Source organism: Nycticebus coucang, chromosome 2 (genome assembly GCF_027406575.1).
Source record: "Nycticebus coucang isolate mNycCou1 chromosome 2, mNycCou1.pri, whole genome shotgun sequence".
Lineage (NCBI taxonomy): Eukaryota > Metazoa > Chordata > Mammalia > Primates > Lorisidae > Nycticebus > Nycticebus coucang.
The window spans coordinates 74,062,533-74,086,370 of record NC_069781.1 but is presented as its reverse complement, the minus strand read 5'-3'; the positions used below and the strand labels follow the sequence as shown (position 1 = coordinate 74,086,370).

Sequence of the window (23,838 nt, the reverse complement as noted above, 5' to 3'; positions counted from 1 at the left end):
TCAGAGTAGATGAGACACAGGTCACACTCTATGACTTTAGGCCAATTAGTTAATCTCTTAAAATATCTTTTTCCAATGCCATGGGGTTGTAAATAATGAGAAAAATTTGAACCTCAAAAAGGATGATCCTAGAATGGTCTTTATAATTATATAGGCACATGTGTAATTTATGCTTCATTCATGAACAACATGAATAATTGTCTCATTGTACTCATCTTTCATCGAGGAGGAAGTAAATATTTTTGGTTATTTTACTAAAGGTCAAAAAGCTAAGACATAGTTAAGTGAAGTAGCTGGTGAGGTTGACTATCCATTAATGGACAGAGCTGGTAAGCGAATGTAACCAGCTCCAGCCTGGAGGGCCCATTCTTCTTCCCTCCTCCTCTCTTGGTTTAACGGCGTGATGGACCTGATTGTTCTTCATCAGTATTATAAAGCAGCTGTCCAAAGTGCCTCTTTCTCTGGCTTTGGATTTCATGAAGGTTGTGTCTTGCAGTGCTCAGTTTGATGATTTCTGTTTGATTTGAGGTCTAAGTGGAAAAGAACTCCACTAGAATAATTGTTTAAAGTAGGGGTAGCAGGAATGATTGACTTGAGCAAGAGCACTGATACAGGCGTCAAGAGACAGGACTGCCAACAAGGTCAGATGACTAAGCCTTAGCATCTTCCCCTGTGAAACTAAGAGATAGAAGTTTTTTTGTACCATAGAAGTGTTATACATCATTTAAGCAGATGAGGGTCTGAAATAGAAAAGCTAAGTGGAGTTTTTTTTTTTTTTTTTTTGTGGCTTTTGGCCAGGGCTAGGTTTGAACCCGCCACCTCCGGCATATGGGACTGGTGCCCTACTCCTTGAGCCACAGGCGCCGCCCCTAAGTGGAGTTTTAATCAAAAGAGTCCTTTAAAAATGTGCTGAGGAAACATGCTATATGGAAGTCCTTCAAAAGGTAAAACAAGTTTTGGTAAACTAATGCATAGTTTTGGGGATAAGTCTGACTGTTCATAAATTAGGTCTTTTATTTTTTTTGTGAGATAGAGTCTTGCTCTGTCACCTGGGTATAGTTGTGGCATCATAGCTCACTGAATTGTCAAACTCCTGAATCAAGCCATTCTTCTGCCTCAGCTAGATTATTTTTTATGATAAAAATCATCTCAGGTTGGTGTTGAATTCCTGAGCTCAAGCAAACTACCCACCTCAGCTTCCCAGAGTGCTAGGATTACAGGCATGAGCCAATAAATTAGTTTTTTTTTTTTTTTTTTATTTTTTTTTTTTGAGACAGAGCCTCAAGCTGTCGCCCTGGGTAGAGTGCAGTGGCATCACAGCTCACAGCAACATCCAACTTCTAGGCTTAAGCAATTCTTTTGCCTCAGCCTCCCAAGTAGCTGGGACTATAGGTGCCGCCACAACACCCGACTATTTTTTTTTTTTTTTTTTTTGCAGTTTTTGGCCGGGGCTGGGTTTGAACCCACCACCTCCAGCATATGGGGCGGAGCCCTACTCCTTTGAGCCACAGGCACTGCCCCCGGCTATTGTTTTGGTTGTAGTTGTTTGGCAGGCCCAGGCTGGATTTGAACCTGCCAGCTCTGGTGTATGTGGCTGGCGCCTTAGCTACTTGAGCTACAGGTGCCGAGCCATAAATTAGGCCTTTTAAAAGGAGGAGTTTCCTATATTTTATTTCAGTATGATTTGGGTGTTTGAACTGTTGATAGACAACTGGATTTGGGAAGTGCCAGATGACTATGCTAATAAGTGTAGATTGAACATTGTCTTGTTGATAGGGACCTGTCCTTTTGTGCTTCTGTTGACTGATAGTGTGTGCAAAACAAACCTTTTAAAGAAAAATGCCAAAAATCATAATGACTTGTTTCAGATATAGTATTATTTGGAAGCTGTAAAATGCTATTCCAGATGGAACTATCACCTTTTTAAAAAAAAACAAACTTTTCCTTTTGAGATAATCATAGATTCACATGCAGTTGTAATAAATAACACAGATCCTATCTACACTTTATCCAATTTCCCCCAGGATTAATACCTGGAAAAAGTATAGTAAAATATCACAACTAGGTCATTGGCATTGATATAGTAAAGATAGAGAACATTTCCATTACTGTAAGGATTCTTCATATTGCCATTTTATAGCCACAGCCTTTTTCTTCCTTTCTCTACTCTCTCCTTAACCCTTGGCAACAAGTGATCTGTTCTTCATCTCTGTAATTTTATCATTTGAAGAATGTTATATAAATAGAATCATATATGGTATATAACCTTTTGAATTGACTTTTTTCATGCAGCATAATTCTCTGGAGATTTATCCAAAATTTCTGTCCCCCTCAAGTTTATTCCTTTTTATTTCTGAGTAGTATTGTATGGTATGAAAATACCACAGCTGTTTTTAACCATTCATCTGTTGACGAACACCTTGTTTTCAGTTTTTGGCTTTTACAAATAAGGGTGCTAAAAAAAAATCTGTGTACAGGTTTTCGTTTTTTTTTTTTTACATATTATCTTCCCTTTTCTGGGATAAAAGCCCAGGAATGTAATTGCTGGGTTGTTTGGTAGTTGCATGTTTAGTTTTTTTTTTAAGAAATTGCCAGTGATTTCCAGTGTGGCTGTATTATTATTATTATTTTTTTTTGGTTTTTGGCCAGGGCTAGGTTTGAACCTGCCACCTCCGGCATGTGGGACCGACGCCCTACTCCTTGAGCCACAGGCGCCGCCCGTGGCTGTATTATTTTATATTTCTGTCTGCAACATATGAGAGATTCAGTTTCTCTGCTTCCTTCAATTTTAGTTGTTCCAATAGATGTGTAGTGATGTCTCATTGCAGTTTTAATTTGCATATTTCAAATTGATAGTATTTTTAGTGAAATGTCTTTTTAAGTCTTTTGTCCATTTTTAATAGGATTATTTATTGTTGAGTTTTGAAAGCTTATTATATATGCTAGTCCTTTGGCAGATATATGGTTTGCTATAATTTCCTCCCCTCTGTACTGGGCCTTTTCATTCTCTTAATATGGTTGTTTGCAGAGGAAAAGATTTTAATGATGGTATAATGTATCAACTATTTTTTTTTTTTAAGAGACAGAGTCTTGTTCTGTTGTCTAGGCCAGAATACAGTGATGCAATCATAGTTCATGCAGCCTGTACACCTGGGCTCAAGCAATCCTGTTTCAGCTTCCAGAGTAACTGAAACTATAAGACTATAAGCATGTACCTGTAAGACTCTAGGTATTCTAACATCATAATAATGGTTTTTAGAAGGCAAAGGGAGTACCAGGTGATCTTTATGCTTACAATGCATCAAAACACAATCTAAAGGAATTCTGATCTTCCTTCCCTTGGATTCATGGATCTAATTTGTAAGCTGATATCTACAACTTCTAGTCAGTCCCCTTGGTGTTTTGTAAGTCCAGGAACATTTAAGTTGAATTTAGAATTGGAATGCTAGAAGATCCAGTCACAGACCCCATCTGTTCTTCGATTTTTGTCTTTTGGATTCTTCATTTTTCCTGATATCCATTCACAAATTGATTCATTTGGGAACTTGACCGTGAGTATAGTGCTTTCCAGCTGGGCTCTTCCCCTTATTAGGAAGATATTTTGTGAAAGGTAAAAAATACTGAATTCTCTTCTGGTGATATGGGCCATATCCACTGTTTGGGATTTGAAAGTGTCTCTTCATATCTATCCACTGTTTGGGATTTGAAAGTGTCTCTTCATATCTAAGCAAGGCTGTTGGACCTGGAGATACCTGGTAGCACTTCTGGCATTGGAATGGGCAGCATGTTATATGTTTGCAGTAATTCCTGGCCACTATCTGAGTGGGCAAATTTCCATCCACAGCTGTAGCAGTGGCGAGGTTTCTCACTCGTGTAGATTTACAGGCACGCCTTAAGATGAGCACTCTGTAGGTTTTACTGCAGCCCCCATAGTCACAAGTGTGGGTGGCAGACCTTTTTCAAAACCACGATCTTCCCCTCTTTGGCTTGGGCAAAACCCAGTGGACTGTGCTATTGGTAATGCAACAGTGGGATCTGGTTGGCTACATCTGGTCAGGCAAGAAGGGTGGGTAGTTAGGCCCTGGGTGGGGGTGGAAGCCTGGCATACGGGACAGGTTACTGGGGAAGTCCTGCTGGGATGTGCTGCCCCAGGGAGAAGTTGTTTGCAGCTGGCCAATGGCCTTTGCTGAGAAGTGGGTCCAGTGCTCCAGTGGTCCTGCTTAGTGGTGCACAACGGGACCACCTCCTGCTTACCCTGAGGGCAGGTAAGCGGCCCGCTGCCTTGGGCACCACTGCCACCAGGTGGCAGCTGTCAGGGCTGCTTTTGTTAATACTGATGATAGGCTGCTGTACTGGCTGCCAGGGGAGCTTGGGGCTGCCTTCAACACAGACATGCCTGTCAGCCCACCAACTGTTGGTGGCTGTGGCAAACGTACACCTTTGAAAATGTGCATTATTTTGTGAAAATCTAATTACTGCATACTTAATAATTTCAAAAATGAAAACTATTTGTTAATTTTAAAGTAAATCTTTTAATATATTTTCTCTAATTTTAATATCAGGTATACCCAGATCAAGCAGTATGATTTTGAAGTATTTCTTCTTTCTCTATTGTGTATAAGATTTGGCATGATCTGTTTTTCGAAATTATCTTTTACTTTTTTTAAATAAATATTAGCTGTCTATTTTTTGACACTTAAAAAAATAAGAAATTAACTGATGACTGTACTGAATCTCAGAGTCAAAGCATTCTGTAGACATACTCTTATTTGACAATGTGAATGTTACTTTCTTTGCATTATTATTATTATTGCTTAATATTTCAATGTAGCAACTGTCTGATTCCTTTTCTTAATGTATTTATGTTTTTTTGTTTCTAGTCCTTATCTTAAACATTGTTATTGTTATTAAAATTTAAGCCTTTTAATGACTTTGTTGTGTCTGCTTTTTATTGGAAAGCATCTGAATATTTGGTTGTAGCAAGGAGGTCCACACTTTTAGTTGATCTCTAGGGCAGTGGTTCTCAACCTTCCTAATGCCACAACCTTTTAATACAGTTCCTGTGGGTTGCGACCCACAGGTTGAGAACCGCTGCTCTAGGGATATCAGTCATTTGTAACTTTAAGGGTATCTTGATTTGGGTTAGGCAGTAGAATGTAGATTCGCAGTAAGTAAAGCAGTAAGCAAAAGTGAGAAAGGGGGCGGCACCTGTGGCTCAAAGGAGTAGGGCGCCAGCCCCATATACCGGAGGTGGTGGGTTCAAACCCAGCCCCGGCCAAAAACTGCAAAATAAATAAATAAATAAATAGAAAAAAAAAGGTTGAACCTTATTTTTTTTAAAAAAAAAAAAGTGAGAAAAGAATTTTTTGGATACATTGCTCAAGGTGTGAGTATTCTGCATTTTTCCATATTTCAGTTGGATCTTTCTTAGCATCAGACAATGACTTTAAAATGTCATCGTCTGAGAGCTCAATCAATTTCACCTGTAGTTCTTTAGGTGCTTACAACTAGGTAAGGCTGAAATGCTAATTGAGTGTGATGTCATGATACCCAAAGCCAGTGAAACTCTCCTTGTATTCTCCAGTTAACAGGTCTGCAACAGCTGTGGTGTCCAAATGATTCCTATTTATCATCCTGCTCATCAATGGCTTTTGCTAACTGGGGAGAAATAGTCATATGAAATTTCCTAATAGATAGCTTTTTTTTGAAATGCTCGGATTTTTTTTGCCACATACCACACACAGCTTTACTTTTAGCGTGTTAAGAAATAGTCTAGTTGTTTTAATTGGACATGATGTCACACAGAAATGCTGCATTCCTTTAGAAATTTTCTTTCAATAATTCACATTGCTGATTTTATTCTTCATAAAATTTAACTGACTATTCTCATAGAGATAAAATATTAGTTAACACCTGTCCCCGTGATAGCCAACACACTTTAGAACTATAGGACAAACCACACTGAATACCTTATGGTTCAAGTTCAGCATGTTCGAAAACTGGCTATGCCATACTGCATTTGGACGAATATAATTAACAATAATTATCACTTGTTGCAAAGTGTCACTTAAAATAGTATTATCATAGTCACTTTGCTGATGTGAGATACAATGAAACAGGAGAGCATCTTCTGAATCTGTTTATACTTTTTTAAAAAATCTGTGCCACAAACCCTTTATGTTTTCCTGTTGTAGAAGGTACACTATATATATATGTTCAATAAATTTACCAACTTCAGTCCAACTTCATGGCATTTATCTTGAAAGTTACTGAAGATATCTATTCCCAGTGTTCTGTTCCCAAGAGTGCCCAAAGTGAGTAACTCTTCATAGCCAAGAAAATCTGTTATGACCTGAATGAAGTATAAAAGTTGAGCCAAGTCAGTAGTATCAGTTGATTCATCCAAAGTGAGTGAATAATATATCCTGTATTTTCCTTTTGAAGTAGTTGTTAGGTTGAAGGCTTCTTCCTGCTGCTGATCTATTACAGTTCTCCTTGAAAGAGGCAGTGTGACAAGGCACTGCTTCACTGAATGGCTTCCCTTTAGAAGGTGCTTCAGTGGCATTAATTCCAGGTTACTGCTGCTTGAAAGAATTGCCTTTGTTTTTTGCTTTTCATTTTTAATTTCTGAGATACATCTCTTTATACCTCTTCCTGTAATTCAAAATATCTGTGGTCCTGATGAGTGTTATGATGCCAGTGAGCATTACATTTCTTTAAGGTTCACTTTGCAGTATCACAAAGGAAGCAAGTCACCTGATCTTTAGCAAAACAAGGTAATACTGCAATTCCCAATTCTCATTAAAAAATCTGTTTTCTTCCTTTAGTGTTCTCTTGGTCTTCTTTGACATGATGGGCTGATGAGCAGGTAGAATTTAAAAATATTGCTGAGCTGTTCACCCAGTTGCAAATTCCATTTCAAACAGAAACACACACTCATGTCAAAAGTTAATAACAGAAGGAGAGGGCTTACTTGACCCCTGTTTACTCCCCAACAGCCTCATTTGTTAGTGGCACCGGTTGGGGAGGAGTGAGGAGTTAGAACTAAATCATGAGCATAGCAGCCATCACTTTAGCCCTTATGGTTTACTAATGTTGTAATTGTGATGGTCAATCTGACAGGATTATTTTGTTGAAATTTACTTTATTCTTTGGTTATTTTAAATATGTTCATTTAAAATAAAAATATAAAAGATCAACAAAAACATATTAGTAGAAGTAAAAGGGTTTGTTCCGTAAAAGTTGGATTCCGTTAAAAGGTTACACTTAAGGACCTAGAAGGCCACATGTGGCCTTAAAGCTGTGGGTTCTCCACTTTTGGTTTAGATAATCTGTGAAATAAACAGAGTTATTAGTTTTTCTTTCAGGGCTAATTTTTCCATAAATAAGCATGTGTATGTACATATATTGTGCACATGCATATATGAACAATTTTTTTTTTTTTTTTGCAGTTTTTGGTCGGGCTGGGTTTGAACCCACCACCTCCAGTATATGGGGCTCACACCCTATTCCTTTAAGCCACAGGCGCCGCCCCATATATGAACACTTTTTTCACACAAGTAGTCACCTGCATCTTTTCACTCAGTGTATCTTGGAGATGACTCAGTAGTTTATAAAAAACCTTATTGATTATAAGGTTACAGAGTGTTTTGATATATGGACGTGTCATAATTTAGCTAGCCCAGTGTTTGTAGACATTGAAGGTATAATACAAATTGAGAATGTATTTATTGAAATTTGCTCCTTGTTTTTAAAGTACAGACTTTTAGATTGTATTCTTATGCCTTTTTTTTTCTTTTTTCTTGAGATATGTCTTTGCCTTTCTTAGGGAGGAGTGAGCGGGTCAGGCTGATGACATCCACTGTCTTATGGGACATGCAAACGCTTTTAAAAAACAATGATGGTCCAATCCCATGTTTTGGTACCAATTAACAGAAAAAAGGAAAAGAAGTGGTGAAAAAAATCACTTAATGGTCCCAACACAGTTATAAAATTTTAAACATGTGAAATAAAGGAACATAAAAAATGCATAAGATGTGAAAGTAATGCTTAAGGGCTTATGAAATGAACATACATGTGATCACCATCTACATAAAGCAACAGAACTTTCCCAACGTCAGTGCACATCTTATGATTTCATAGCTCCTTACCATGGGACCAGTGGTAGCCAGTGTCCTAACCATTATGACATTCACTTTGATTCTCTTTGTAGTTTTACAACCTCATCATATATTTCTAAACAATGTAGTAAAATTGTGCTTGCTTTTGGAACTTTTCCTTTAAAATCTTTAGATTTCTGAAATTTTGTATTTCTAGGAGCATTTGTGAAGAGGGAGAGTTAGACGGGGTGTGTGGGAGGGATGTCAATGGGTGAGGAATCCTATGCTTCTTGGCTTAATGAAGTTTGGGGACTTTGATCTTACTATATGAACTTGAGATCTTTTTCACACCAGGTGATGGAGCTATGTCTTCACTGTTGCCAGTGTTCCAGAACTAGCTAAGTTTGATTTCTTTAAAGTGCTGCTTCTGAAGCACCTGTTTGCTGTGATCCTGGTGTCACTTTATGCCCATTCTCTTCTTTTGTGTGTTCCTGTGGGCATTTCTGACCGTATTTGTGCTCAAGAGCCCCTGTGGATTCCTCTCCTTCAATTTTTAAAGTTATATTTTTTTCTTTTAAAAGTTATGGGGTTTAATCTTGGGATTTATTTGTAAATATTTGTTCCTCTCTCCCATTTAGGCACCTAGAAAGCTTGAGCAAATCAAGAGGTTTCTTTTTTTTTTGTTCAGATTACCTTGCATTTTCTCTTTTTCTACCTCCACACTCCTGCTTTCCATGAGGTCTCTCTCTGTCCCTGCAATTGGAGTGCAGTCATAGCTGATCACACACACATAGTGTGTGATCATAGCTCACTGCAGCCTCAAACTCCTAGGCCCAAGTTATCCTTCTACTTCACCCTCCTACCTAGTTAGGGCTACAGCTATGCACCACCATGCCTAGACAGTTTTTCTTATTTTTTTAGTGATGGAATCTCACTATGTTGCTCATGTTGGTCTCTAACTCCTGGCCTCACAAAATCCTTCTGTCTCAGCCTCTTGAGCAGTGGTTCTCAATCTTCCTAATGCCGCAACCCTTTAATGTAGTTCCTGAGGGTTGTGACCCACAGGTTGAGAACCACTGCTCTTGAGTCTCTGGGATTATAGGCATAAGCCAGTATGCCTGGCTCTATCTTGTTTTTTCTTTATACCTATCTAGAAAGTGGCATTATGATAGATATTGTGCTTGATTTTTAAAAACTGAATATTCTATAGAAAATCTATAAAATAATTTCTACTTTAATTCCATAGTTCAGTTACATTCAAACTGTTGTGATTCTGTTTATACTGCAAAACCAAGTACCCATACACATATATGTAAAACAAACTAAAATTTTATAAACAGCACTCTTAGTATGTGTACTTACTCTGTCATACAGTCTATTCTGTTCTAATTTATTTATTTATTATTTTTTTTTTTTTAGAGACAGTCTCACTGTACCGCCCTTGGTAGAGTGCCGTGGCGTCACACGGCTCACAGCAACCTCTAACTCTTGGGCTTACGCGATTCTCTTGCCTCAGCCTTCCGAGTAGCTGGGACTACAGGCGCCCGCCACAACGCCCGGCTATTTTTTTTTTGTTGTTGTTGCAGTTTGGCCGGGGCCGGGTTTGAACCCGCCACCCTCGGCATATGGGGCCGGCGCCTTACTCACTGAGCCACAGGCGCCGCCCTGTTCTAATTTATTTTTAAAGATGAAGTAGAACCAGTGTAAGTTGACCACCCAAGGGACTAACCAGCTCCCTGTTGGACTCATGTTATAACAGCCCACTCCTGTGTTAATGAACCCACTCTCTTGATAATGACATAAATTCATTCATAAGGGCAGAGCCCTCATGGCATAATCACCTCTTAATGACCCTTCTCTTAATGCTGTCACAATGGCAATTAAATTTCAGCATGAATTTTGGAGGGGACATTCAAATCATAGGAAAGTCTGTGCTTCAGTGCTTTGAGAATTAAATAAAAGAAAGTATTATATAAAGTGAGTATTTGATACATAGCAACTATTATTAGCTATTATTGTTTCAGTATCTACTGAAGTTTCTCTGATTTCTAGCCCAGTGCTCTTTGTACAGATTGCAAAAACTACTATGACAAGAATTATGGAACAGTGTTAAGTAACAGATCAGGTAGGTGAGAATTATCTAGTTGATCTGCTCACTCTCCAGGATCAGTTTAGGTGACTGCTGGGGTCTGTGTCCACAAACTCTGGTGGCTTGTTACAGGAGCATGAAGTGTCTAAAACTATCAGCAGTCACCAAGCCTTCAGGGACAGAAGACTTGACCTTTCTGTCTTTGTTCATAGGCAGGAGATTAAAACTAAAGGGGGTATGTATGTATAAGATTATAAGATTAACTCGTGGGAAGGCCAGAGAACACGGTCTGCTGTTTGAGTTCTTATTCCTCTTCCCATAATTTCAATTTGAAAAATCTATTCTCTTTCCTCTCCTTCCTTCCCTTGTCCCTCTCTTTTTTTTTAAAGAATGACCAGCTTTGGCTCGGTACCTGTAGCTCAAGTGGCTAGGGCGTCAGCCACATACACCAGAGCTGGCGGGTTCAAGAGCCTGGGCCTGCCGAACAACAATGACAATTACAAAGAAAAAAGTAGCTGAGCGTTGTGACGGGCACTTGTAGTCCCAGCTACTTGGGAGGCTGAGGCAAGAGAACCGCTTTAGCCCAGGAGTTGGAGGTTGCTGTGAGCTGTGACACATGGCTTGAGGCTCTGTCTCAAAAACAGAAAAAAGAGAAAAGAATGATCAGCTTTTATATTTTTTATAGAAGTCTGTTTATAAAAGGAATTGAACCAAAAGTATAAACATTTAATATGAAATTTATATAAAATCGTATCATAAAGAAAAACCTATTTGTTAATATTTGGTCTTTTTTCTTTCAGTTGTTTTTCAAGTATTTAAAAAAAGGTGACAGTTTTACTGTACATTTAAGCTCCTTTTCAATGAAATAAAAGGCTGAATTGAATAGATTGTTTTGCATAGGAAGATCAGTAAGATGATAGTTGAAGGGAGAAGGAACATTGTTGAATGAAGGAGACAGTGAAGTGATGTCTGTTTCCGAGACTGAAGAGTGGCCCTCAATTTAATATGCCCTCTTCGGTATTCTGGAGCAAGGAAGAATATAAGGGGTTTAAAAACCCTTCCCTGTTTTCTACTGTTTAGCCCTTATTTGGCATGCCCTTCTGAGATCAGGAAAACATGTTTTTTTATGGGTTTTTTGGTGCTGTAATTAATATCCTTTTAGATTTTTTTGTTTCTTTTTAATATCCCTTTAGATTGATGGTAGAGCTGCTTTTTGTGTGTGTAATGTGAAAGCTGAAATGTTTCTAAGTTCTACTTGGAATTCCTTGGCCTCACGGTGTGCTAGGATTAAAGGCATGAGCCACTGCGCCTGGCCTGTTTCTAAGTTCTGTTAGACAAATATGTACCAGTTGTTGTTATTCAACTGCCTCATCTTCCTCAACCCATGAGCCCACTCATTTCCTGAGGAGCTTCCAGGTATGGTACAGGAAGCCCCCGACCCTCTATGCAGGGATCCTCAAACTTTTTAAACAGGGGGCCAATTCACTGTCCCTCAGACCGTTGGAGGGCCGGACTATAGTTAAAAAAACCAAAACTGGGAACAAATTCCTGTGCATACTGCACATATCTTATTTTGAAGTAAAAAAACAAAACGGGAACAAATACAATCACATCTCCTCATGTGGCCCGCGGGCTGTAGTTTGAGGACCCCTGCATAGAGGTGCTAATATGGTGACCTGACATGGGGCCAATCTGTTTTCTCTTTTCCCCACAGATTTTGAAGCCAGCTTCATAAGGCTATTGGACAAAATAACTAATGGTTCTCGAATTGAAATAAATCAAACAGGTAAGCTCTTTTTCTCTCTATTCTTGAAAGCACCTACATGCACTACTTAAGCATTTCTTTGTTTTTCATTCATTTTTTTTCCTTTCATTTTTCCTTCTTTTTTTTTTTTTTTTTTAAAGTAGAGATAGGGTCTCATTCTTGCTTAGGCTGGTCTCAAACTCCTGAGTTCAAGAGTAGGATTATAGGCATGAGCCACTGTACCTGGCTGTTTCTCATTCTTTTTCATGATATAAATCCTGTGTTGTGTTCGAATCTTTTACTAATTGCTTTGGGTTATATAAGCCGCCATTAAATTACAATGTTTTGGTATTATATGAGGAAGCTACAAGTGGAGATTATAATAAAAGTTTATCATTCTGGGTAATTAAAAAAAATAGTGTTAGTGTTTTGCTAGATGGAAAGACCCATTACTTGTCTGTTATTTATCCAATTAAGGGGCATAAATTTGATTTAAAGAAATGAGAAGAATGAAAATTTCAGATTAACAAGCAGACACCTCTTTTTAGCCATAAGTATTTTAAAAGACAAAATTAAAAATTAAAATAGAATTTAACATTTAACACAAACTACCACACAGAGTTTGTTATAAGAATTTAATGTGGTAGTACAAGTAAACAGAAAAGTTTTGTGTAGTAGGCGTAAGATAAGTTTATATAGATATATATACACAAAAATGAATATCCATTCACTTTTTCTTCTTCCATTCCCCTCTAGAAGAATAAACACTGGAGGGGTAGACACTGTCACAGCATCTGCTTACTTGGGCACTTACATATTTTAAACCATCAGAGGGGTCAGCTGTTCGTATTATTCTGTAGCCAGCATTTTCTTGCTAGCACAAGCGTCTTAGAGAATTTTTCCTGCCAGCACATGCAGGTCTACCCAATATTTTCATGGGCTATGATTCCATTGTGTGGATGCACAGTAATTTAACTGCTTCTTACTGATATACATTTAGATTGTTTCTAGCCTTTTTTGTTGCTTTTTTCCTATTACAAAATTATATATATATATATATTTTTTTTTTTTTTTTTTTTTTTTTTTTTGAGACAGTCGTACTCTATTGCCGGTCTAGAGTGCCATGGTGTCAGCCTAGCTCACAGCAAGCTCAAACTCCTGGACTCAAACAATCCTCCTTCAACCTCCCAAGTAGCTGGGACCACAGTCACTTATCATAACAGCTGGTTAATTTTTCTATTTTTAGTAGAGATGGGGGTCTTGCTCTTGCTCAGCTTGGTCTCAAACTCCTGAGCTCAAGTGATCCTCCGGCCTTGGCCTCCCAGAGTGCTAGGATTACAGGTGTGAGCCACCACGCCAGGCCTCTATTAGAAAATTTTCTCTACATTTTATAGAAGACCATGGCAAACATCCTTTGGCTGACTTCATCAGTTCTGTATCTTTCTACACGTAGTCTACAAAGAAATCTCTGACCTTTCCCATATTTTGACGCTCTTACGATGAGCTTGGGTTCATAAGTTGTCCTGTGCCACGTGAGATGTGAGTAGCTTTGCCAGCTGTGATTCCCTTAATTTTTCTTGGCTTGCTTACTTTGAAATCGTTGGAAAGTTTTTCAGCAACGTGTATTGGTAGTTAAGAGAGCAGGTAATTTTATTTTTTTCTAGTTACATCTGTGGCATAGATTGAAGAGAAAGACATTTGCACGATTTGCTCCCACCCATGTCTTCCTCCTCCTTCCAGTAGAAGCTTTTGTTCTATGCTCTGGTCAGTTTCTCTTTTGGCTAATTTGTAGGTAAACAGATAAATTGAAAGATTCAGTGGTTATATATAGTCTGGTTTTGGCTTATTGACCTAAAAGATGGTTTTGTAACTCTGAATAGTATTTAGCATGACTGACCCAGAACCCTTCCTTTTCAAAAGTGTTAGCTGCTTTGATCAGAATATGATCCTGATGGTGATTGTTTGAATTTTGGTTTTTAATATAGTAAAACCTAAATTTATTTTTATTAAACTTCCAAGAGCTATTTCCCATTTGAGTGACTGAACATGTCTTCTGACTCTAGTGTTAAATTTGGTTTTAATAAATTTGCCAGAAAAAATTGCAAAAGATTTTGGCAGGAGAAATACTTTATTTATGGTCCCTTAAATCATGTGGTATATGTTACATGGTTTTTCCTCTGATATGGAAACGTAGTTAGAAATGTTTTGGATGAGGCTGGGCACAGTGGCTCATCCCTATAATCCTACCATTCTGGGGGTCTGAGGCAGGAGAATCATTTGACCTTAGGAGTTCAAGACCATCCTGAGCAAGAGACCCTGGCTCTACTGAAATAGAAAAATCAACAGGGTGTTGTGCTGGTGCCTCTAGTCCCAGATACTCAGGAGGCTGAGGCAGGAGGATCTCTTGAGCTCAGTTTGACGCTGCTGTGAGCTAGGCTGACACCATGGCACTCTCCCCTCCCTAGGCAACAGAGTGAAGCTTGGCCTCAAAAACAAACAAACGAACGAACGAACAGAAAACGAGCAAGTGTTTGGATGATATGAATATGTGAAAAAGTGAATAAAGAGAGTAGTTTTTCCTAAAGCTATAAAATAATTTTAGAGATTTCCTTTTATCAGTGTTAAATTGAAAGTTACTGCTACTTGCATTGCCTGCTGTATAGTATTTGCCTTTTCTTGGCATCTTGTTCACTGAGTGACTTATAAGAGAAATCTCAGTTTAAGAAGCCTAGAGTGTGCTGGTTGCTGGTGTGATAGTTTAAGGATATCATTTCTAATCACCCCCAGAGCCAGCCCAGTCTGAGAGGAGAGTAGAGTGCTTACTAGGATCTCTCCTCTGTGCTTGTGCCGTGATGTTGGCAACTCAGATGGCTTTGGGAGGGGTTTAATTTATTACTGTTTATTGAATTACACAGTTTATTACTGTTACAGGGGCTTGACAGTAGTGAGTCAGCTTTTGGAGTGAAGTGTGGGCTCTTAGTGATGGCATTTCAAACTCCCTTGGATGCCCTTGTCAGAGTTTCCCCTTTGGTCTCGCTGCTTTCATTACCTTTGTGATACTAATTTTTTTCTTGCTGAATGTGACTCTTTTTCCTCTGGTTTAAGGAACAACTTTATATTATCAGCCTGGCCTCCTGTATGGTGGATTTGTGGAACATGACTGTAGTGTCCTTCGCAGCATTGGGTATTATCTAGAGAGTCTTCTTTGCCTGGCTCCATTTATGAAGCACCCATTAAAAGTAGTTCTGCGAGGAGTGACCAATGACCAAGTTGATCCTTCGGTGAGTATTGAGGCCAAAGCATGATTTTGTTTTAGCTCTTGTCATAACCCAACTTCTCAGAAAAAGTTCCTTATAGATAACAATCTTATTTTCAAGTGCATTTCTTTTGCTGTTTACCTTGAGATTCAGAGTTAATCACTCAGGAGGCAGATAAACCAAGACTTGTAAACATCAAATTCAGGATGACTGTTAATATTTAATAGCTATCAAGGTGACTTCCATGCTAAGATCCTTCAAAACAGATGCTTGCCATCTCATCATGGTTGACATGTAATGTAGCTCTGTTGGCTGGGAGTATGTGAGAGTGTTTTTTGTAAGGTCATATGATAGCTGAGGCTGCCAGGCAACAGGCCAGAATTTTAGGCAAGAAATAATATGTTATTGGCATTGCCACAGCATAATCTTGACTTATCCAGGCTTCAATAATAAAATTGAGGGCTATCTTTTGAAAAGAGTTTGCAGATTTAGAAAAAGGTCTTAAAGGCAGGGAAGGGATGTGTGAGCTTTGATAGTTTGTGGGTTACCAGCAAGCTTTTTATTAAGCATGCTAATTTTTCTACTGGTACAGACAGAACAACTTAATATCTATATTAAATAAAATTGTCATTGTGATCATCACAGCTGTATTAGTGCCAGTCTGAGATGAGTGTGTGTGTGTATATATGTATGTGTATTTGTACGTGTGTATGAGAGAGAGAAAGATATTGGAGAAGGCCTTTTTGGACCTGCCTTAGTTATCTTGTAGAGAAAGACAGATTCCTCACTTTTGTATGCCTTGCTGTCTGCAGGGAAGGTCTCTTAAAGCTACCCTAATTGAGGAGGCATACTTGTCTTTACCACTACAGACATAGGCTAATACCAATGAATGGGCAGCTGTTGAGGTAGAAACTGAAGTGTGTAGCTTTCCTAATCAGGGAGGACCAATTAGGTGGTGCAGTAAGCCCCTGAATGGAGATTGCTGGTATTTAGCAAGATAACTACCTACTAGGGGCAAGATGGGGAACCTGGTCTTCTAGGTCAGTGTTTCTCAACCTTTTTTTTTTAAATGTCACAGCACACTTCAATTATGTTGATCAAAAAAAGAATATACTTTGCTTTGAACTTCTTTTGAAAATAATTTAATTAATGATCTTCAAGATTTTAAATTCCCTGGTTGAAATTACTGTTCTAGGTTCTTTAGGTGCTACTTTTTGACTGAATCCAAATTTTACAGAACAAATCCTTTTATTTTTGTTAACACATTTTTCTTCGTCATTTATATTTTTATTTTAAAAATAAACATTTAAAATATGAAAGAATAAAGTAAGTTCCAGCAAATAATCCTTCCAGATTGATTGGCACAATTAGAAAGAACATTAGTAAACCACAAGAGCTAAACTGACAGCTGCTACAGTCATGATTCAGTTCTAACTTTCCCTGCTTGGCTTGTACCACTGCCACAGGAGGCTGGTTGGCAAGCGTGTATGGGGGTCCGGTACACCAGTCTGTTATTGACTTTTGACATCAGTGTACTGTGTTTCTCTTTGAAATGGAATTTGTGATTGGCTGCACAGCTCTATAGTATTTTTAAATTCTGTCTGCTTAACAGCCCATCACGTCAAAGAAGACCAAGAGAACCTGGAAGGAAGAAAACAGATTTTTTAATGAGAATTGGGAATTATAATATTATCTTGTTTCTGCTAAAGATAAGGTCATTTGCTTGCTTTGTGATACTGCAAATGTCATCCTTAAAGAAATTTAATGATCATCAGCATTATAATACTCATCAAGACCACAAATATTTTAAATTAGAGGGAGAGGCATAAAGGGATGTAATTCAGAGATTAAAAATGAAAAGCAAAAGCAAAGACAATTCTTGCAAGTGGCAATAAGACCTGGAAATAATGCCCCTGGAGAAACTTACAAAGTAGCTTAAGTCCTTGGGAACAAAGGGAAGCCATTCAGCAAGGTAGAAATTGTGAATGCATTGTCAAAGTTGTAGATGCTGAGACCCTACAGTGTTTCAAAGTACAAACAACTGCCTCTTTCAAGGAGAATCATAACTGATCAGCAGCATGAATTAGCCTTTAACTTAACAGAACAACTCCATGCAATATTTCAAAAGGAAAATGTGTATTATTTGATCACTTTGTGTGAATCAACTTGTATTACTGACTTGGCACAGTTTTTATACTTCATTCAGGTCATAACAGAAGGTTTTTTCTTTGTTACAAAGGATTACTCACTTTGGGCACTCTTGGGAACAGAACACTGGGCATACATATCTTCAGCTTTCAAAATAAATGTCCTGAAGTTGGGCTGAATTTGGTAAATTAATTGAGTGTATGTACAGACAGTAGACATTCCAGGACAGGAAAACATAAAGGGTTTATTGCACCAATTAAAAAAATACATATTAACAGATCTAGGCACTCTCATTTCTTTTCATTGTATCTTGCATCAGCAAACTCTCTGCTAAAGCTAGGATTTTAAGTGACACATTGCAACAAGTGATAAGTATTGTTAATTCATGCAAATGCAGCATGGCATAGTCAGTATTCTAACATGCTAAACTTGAACCATAAGGTATTTAGTGTGGTTTGCCTTACAGTTCTAAAGTGTGTTGGCTTTTGTAGGGACAGGTGTTAGCTAATATTTTATCTCTGTTGAGAACAGATAGTTAAATTTTATGAAGAATAAAATCAGCAATGTGAATTATTGAAAGAAAATTTCTAAAGGGATGCAGCATTTCTGTGTGATATAATGTTCAATCAAGACAACCTTAGTATTTCTTAACGTGGTGAAACTAATGCTGTGTATGTGGCAAAAAAATCCAAGCATTTCAAAAAAAGCTATCTTTTTTCAAAACTTTTCTTCAAGAGGAAATTTCAGACGAATATTTTCCCCAGTTAGAAAGTTATTGATTAACAGTTTAATATACCTGAATCATTTGAATACTGCAGCTGTTAATTGGAGAATACAGTGAAAGTTTCACTGGCTTTGGGTATCATGACATCACACTCAAATTAGCATTTCAGCCTCACCTAGTTGTAGCACCTAAAGAACTACAGGTGAAATTAATTGAGCTCTCAGTAGAGGACATTTAAAGTCATTGTCTGATGCTAAGAAATACGGAAAAATGCAGCAGAACACCCTCACCTTTGGCAGCATGCCCGAAAAATGTTTTCTTGCTTTTGCTTATTGCTTCATTTATTGCTGCAAATCTACATTCTTCTTCCTCACCCAAATCAAGACACCCTTAAGGTCAAAGATGACTGATACCCATCTAGAGGATCAACTGAAAATACAGACCTTCAACTAAATATTTGGACCTGCAACCAAATATTCAGATGCTTTCCAACAAAAAGCAGACACAAAAAGCCATGGAAAGATTAATTTTAAAATTAACAAATAGTGTTCATTTTGTGAAATTATTAAATACATAGCAGTTCAAGTTTTACAAAATAATTTACATTTTTAAATGTATCTCATTGAAGTTTCTTGAATGTGACCATATTTGATTACTGCTAAATTAATGTGGCCTTCCAACATGAAAATGTTCCCCAGTCCTGTACTTGGATATAATCATGGTTAATATGTTCTTAGGCAGTGAAAGACTTAATTCCTTTCTTCTTGGAAATCCAGCTGCATAAACTTTTTCCCCTGGGGCACTGAGTATAGTACAAGATCTGAAATTTTAAACTGTCAAGGGATGCTGCATAAGGTTAGCATTTTTGGTTTAAATGACTACTTTTTTGTGCATTTTCTGGAAGATTCTCGGAAATTGGGCCCTTGGGTTAAATGTGTGAAAGGAGGCTTATTTCCACCTACATTGGGAGAAGAGAGGAGGTGCCTAAAAGAATGGGAAAGTGCCTGAGGCGTGTAGGGGACTCAGTAGTGTTGGGTCTTAGTTTGTACTCTTTTCCTGATGAGCTTAGGCTTTTCTCACTGTCGGTATTGAAAAAGTTTTATGTGTTAACAATGACAAAGGATTGGTTAATTCCCCAGAAATGCAGCTCTGTTATGCAGAGTATTAAGAAATTTTGTTTTCATATGCTGCAGGACTGTCTGCTTTTGCCAGCTGTGTGACTGGTACCTGACTCTAGCCCAGGGTAAAATAAATATGCCTAATCCTGGGTAAAGAGTAACTTCTTCAGTCCATTCCATGGCTGCTGCATTTCAAGTTACTCTTTTTTGTGTGGTTTCCTCATTAGTTTATGTCTGCATCTAGTCACTGTATACAAAATGAAATAAGTGATTCTGCCCTTAAAGAACTTCCAGTCTCATGGGTGGACAGCTGCGAACCCACCGAGGGAGGCTACAAGACTGAATACTCCTGGGTTCTGCTAGAAGTACAAGTGTAATGCTGTGTGTCAGGGTTTCTAGAGGAGGGGAAACCAGAGGAAGTCTGGGGTTTCAGAGGATGATTCTGGAGGTCAAGCGATTGATAATTGGAGAGGTGGTTAACTAATTAGGATATTATGGAGATGGGAGTAGAAAGGCAGGGGCAGACATGAAAGATAGAGACTTCATTACTTGACAGCTAATTGAAGATGGGACGAGAGGAAATTGCGATAAATGACTCCATGATTTCTGTCCTGATTGACTTGAGGGATGATGATCAGAAAGAGGTTGACACAAGGAAGATTAAAATAGTGATAGAATAATGGGTGACATGTTTGATTTTGGTCCTACTCCTGGGATGTTGGCACCATAACCACATGGGGATATCCATTTAGCAGTTGGGAATTATCATTTGGAGCTTCAGACATGTCATCAGGATCTTACTTACTGTATGAGATTGGTCAGTGCTGAGGTTTGAACACTGATGGCTTTTTGGTTAAAGTTATCCTGCAGGTGTTTTCCTTACAGCGTGGTGGTGGTGGTAGTGTATGTGTATCTGATTGGGTTGTTCATGTTTGAAGCCCCAGGTTTTACCTTATAGCAGAGCCGTGTAACAGCACTGACTGGCTGTTCTTTCATCACAGCCATCAGTGGGAGCTGAGTAGCTGTGTGAGCTCTCCAGCTGGATACAGGTTGGTTGCAGCTCACTGAATTATTTAAATTTCCTTTTAGCCTCTGTGAGTGTTAGTTTTTGTCCCATGGTCCAAGCGGCTGAGAGTAGAAGAAGGGGAAATGAGTGATGAAAGTGTGCGTTGGGAAGGACCTAGAGACACAATGACTGTGGGGCTCTGCAAGTCTTTGGAGAAGCCAAGGATGGGTGGATGGACGCTTTGTAGGGGGTGTGTCAGGATAGGCCTATGAACAGTTTCATTGACCTTTGAGAGAGCAGGGTCACTGGAGAGTGTAAGGACAGACCATTCTTGGGAATGAGTATGAACTAGAGCAAATTAGGAGATTCCTCCAGAGGGTTAAGAGCTGAGGTTTGGAATTTCTTTTTAGGCTGGACCAGAAATGCATGCTTGCTTGTAGACTGAGGAGAAGGTTATAAAGGAAAAGGAAAGAATCAAAATAAAAAACTGAGGGTCCTTGCAGAATTCCAGCTGGTATAAAGATTGAAAGCAGAAGAGATGGGATGAACCTTAGACAGGGGAAGGGACATTTTCTCCTTAGAGGAATTAAGAAAGGAAATGGGGAAAAATTTTGAGGACAAGAAAAGTTCTATAATGTCTCCTCTGAATCTCAGGGATATGGCACCAGAACCCCCAGTAAATATTTATTGGTGCCAACCAGCTGGGCCAATGGTGAGTGAAGATTCCATTCCTTTTAAATTCCCTTCTGGAAAGGGAAAATAAGTAGAATAATGCCTACCGTAAGCTTGGCATTGTTTGGAATGTACATCGGTATGTGTGTGTATATATGAGGTTGTTTAACTCTTTCACCAGCCCAGTGAGGTGGATGTTCAGATAAGGTAACTGGAGAGCAGCGAGTTTTTACTCCTCTATTGGGCATGGATGGGTGTGGATCATCACATTTCTCTGTTGATTGATCGGCTGCACTGGAAGGACAGTGCTGGTGCTGTGAGGTGCCACTTGGGTCAGGTCTTTGCCTTTTTCCCCCTGACTACAGAGTGACCACTCAGTGTTCCTTAACCAGAACTTGCAGGCTGCCCTCACTCTGCTGAAACTAGAGTGTGCAGAGCTGCAGGAGACCATAGAGTGTCCAGCACAGCCTCTTATCTTATGTCCAACAGCTGGGAAGAGGCAGAATGGGTCTCAGGGCCTCTGCCTTTCAGCCCTTGTCCCACTGCACTGTGTTGCCTCCCCTCAGACTTGGATGGGGACAGGACTATCCCTGGAATTACACTTGGGTTTCTGGCTCACCCTCTTAGTAAACTTGGCTTCGTCCTTTGTGACTCAGTATAGGAAAGATGAGCCAGCAGGGATGCTCTGTTTTCTCACCTTTTTCCTGGGAGAGCTTATGGGTGCCTAATTCCAGAGTAACCTGCATCCTTGCAGCCTCCCACTGTTTCAGAATCTGGCTTGGTCTTCTCTCCAGCTGCTCTTAATTTATTCTAGACTGAGTTCTTACTCTGGCAATCCAAAAATGCACATATTAAGTTTTTAGATGTAGTTAGCATTAATATTTAATTGAAATTAGCTAATTGCTAATAGGTTTTCCTAGTCGCTGCTCCTGCCCTTTGTCATCCATTTGGAACGTGTTCTTGGGTGTCTCAGGTTATTTCTACTTCTGGTAATGTTGTTATAGTACAGTATTTCTTTGGGGCTTCTTAGCCCATTAGAGAAGGTGATAACTTAGAGACAGCCAGGATAGAGCCTCTTACCTTTAAGATAAGGAAATTCGCATAGTTGTGATTTTCTTGTTGGAGGCCACACAGCTAATTAGAAGTAGAGCCTGGAGTGGGCTTTGGGCTCTCCCTACACCCTTCGCTCATGCTGTGGGCCCTCTGTGCTAGTAAGAGGGGAACATCTATTGCTCTACTGACAGCAAGTAAGAGAGTAGTTTTCTTTCCCATGTTGCAGTAGAAGCAATATTTGTTACTTAGATGTGCAATACATGATTTGAATGTCAACTTTTTAGTTTATGAGGAATCCACAGATGAATAAGAAAGAAGCCAGACTTGCTAGGAGTTGTTTAATTTTTTTCTTTTGAAATAATTTCATAGGTTGATCTTCTAAAGGCAACAGCACTTCCTCTGTTGAAACAGTTTGGGATTGATGGTGAATTGTTCGAGCTAAAGGTAAGAACATATGAAGACACTATTGACTGTGTCTATATAAAACATTTTCTTACTCTTTGGGAGAGCTGTATGTGTGTGTCACATTTAAAGTCACTATTTGGCTGGGTGTGGTGGTTCATGCCTATAATCCTAGCACTCTGGGAAGCCAAGATGAGTGGATTGCTCAAGCTCAGGAGTTTGAGACTAGCCTGAAGAAGAGCAAGACCCTGTCTCTACTAAAAATAGGAAAAATTGGTGGAGGGCACTTATAGTCCCAGCCTCTCGGGAGGCTGAGGCAAGAGAATTGCTTAAATCCAGGAGAATGAGGTTGCTGTGAGCTATGATGCTCCCACGGCACTCCACTCAGGAAACAGTGAAACTCTGTCTCAAAAAAAAAAAAAAAAGCCACCATTTATTAGTAGATCCATAGGGCTCATGAACCAAACACTTCAGACCTTGAACTGAAAGGGACTCTTTAGTTCTGACAATAGTAGCCAACAATTATGTTGTACTTTGTGATAGGTGCTGTTGTAAACATTTCACATATGTTCACTCCATTTCTTCTCACTATTTGTCTGTCTGTGTCACTCAGCTACTTAGTAGTGGAGGTAGGATTTGAGTGTATTACCTATCTGATCTAAATGATCCTACATATGATTTGTGGTTGGGGGCTCCCAATATGGATGCTCTTGAGATTTTTCAGGATTTATTTCCAGAACCTAGTAGACATAATTTAAGCATCTGTTTGTTATTAAAATAAATCGTACCAATCTAGTATGGTAGGCTGTTTAGCGTCTGGGACTTTTAAATTGGTGTTTTTAAACAGGGGAAATTACTTCATTTTTATTTAATAATGTAGAGTTGATAGATCAGTTATTTGCATGGAAGGAGACAGAGGGGTTCTTGAATGATGGCTAAGGAGTGAACAGCTAATAAACGAGGCCTGTTTCTCATTTTGAGGAGGTTGAAATAGGCCCTGGTGGTGAAGTGATCTGCTCAGGTTACAGGTTGAGAGGTGAGTGGCAGAGCCTCGTGGGTAATCTGCTTTAACCTTGGCTTGGACGCACTGCAGAGCACATGCCCTCTTGTTGCTAACAGAAGGTGCTGTTGGTCTTGAAGGGGTTGACAAGTTGAATATGAAAGAGCTATCTGCCTTGTAAGGAAGAGCCTGTTGGTGTAATCCTCCCTGGGTTGGGTGTCAGGGTAACCCACTAGTTAGCCTCGTCTTAGCCTCATCTTTCTCATCCCGCATACAGATTATACGACGGGGAATGCCTCCTGGAGGAGGAGGTGAAGTGATTTTTTCCTGTCCTGTACGGAAGGTCCTGAAGCCCGTACAGCTCACAGATCCAGGAAAAATCAAACGTATCAGAGGAATGGCGTATCCTTTGCATTTGGTTTAGATTACTTATTTTTTTCTTGCTTAAGATAAGAATGACTGACCACTTCTTCCCAAGGTTATTCACATTTTAAACTATAATCTTGGAAATGCCCTAACAGTGAAA

At 39.0% G+C, this 23,838-nt stretch overlaps 1 protein-coding gene across 7 annotated transcripts in view; it reads left to right on the top strand.

The window, feature by feature from the left end:
- RCL1 (RNA terminal phosphate cyclase like 1) overlaps positions 1–23,838 on the top strand; it is a 105,360-nt gene that overhangs the window by 4,211 nt on the left and 77,311 nt on the right. For all 7 annotated transcript variants that reach the window (XR_008376456.1, XR_008376459.1, XR_008376457.1 and 4 more), the window contains exons 2-5: positions 11,903–11,974; positions 15,038–15,213; positions 22,280–22,354; positions 23,590–23,714. Coding sequence is in view for 4 of the 7 variants with exons in the window: in XM_053573598.1 (XP_053429573.1) it covers positions 11,903–11,974; positions 15,038–15,213; positions 22,280–22,354; positions 23,590–23,714 (448 nt within the window). In the remaining 3 variants the exon portion in view is untranslated. The remainder of the gene's footprint in view (positions 1–11,902; positions 11,975–15,037; positions 15,214–22,279; positions 22,355–23,589; positions 23,715–23,838) is intronic.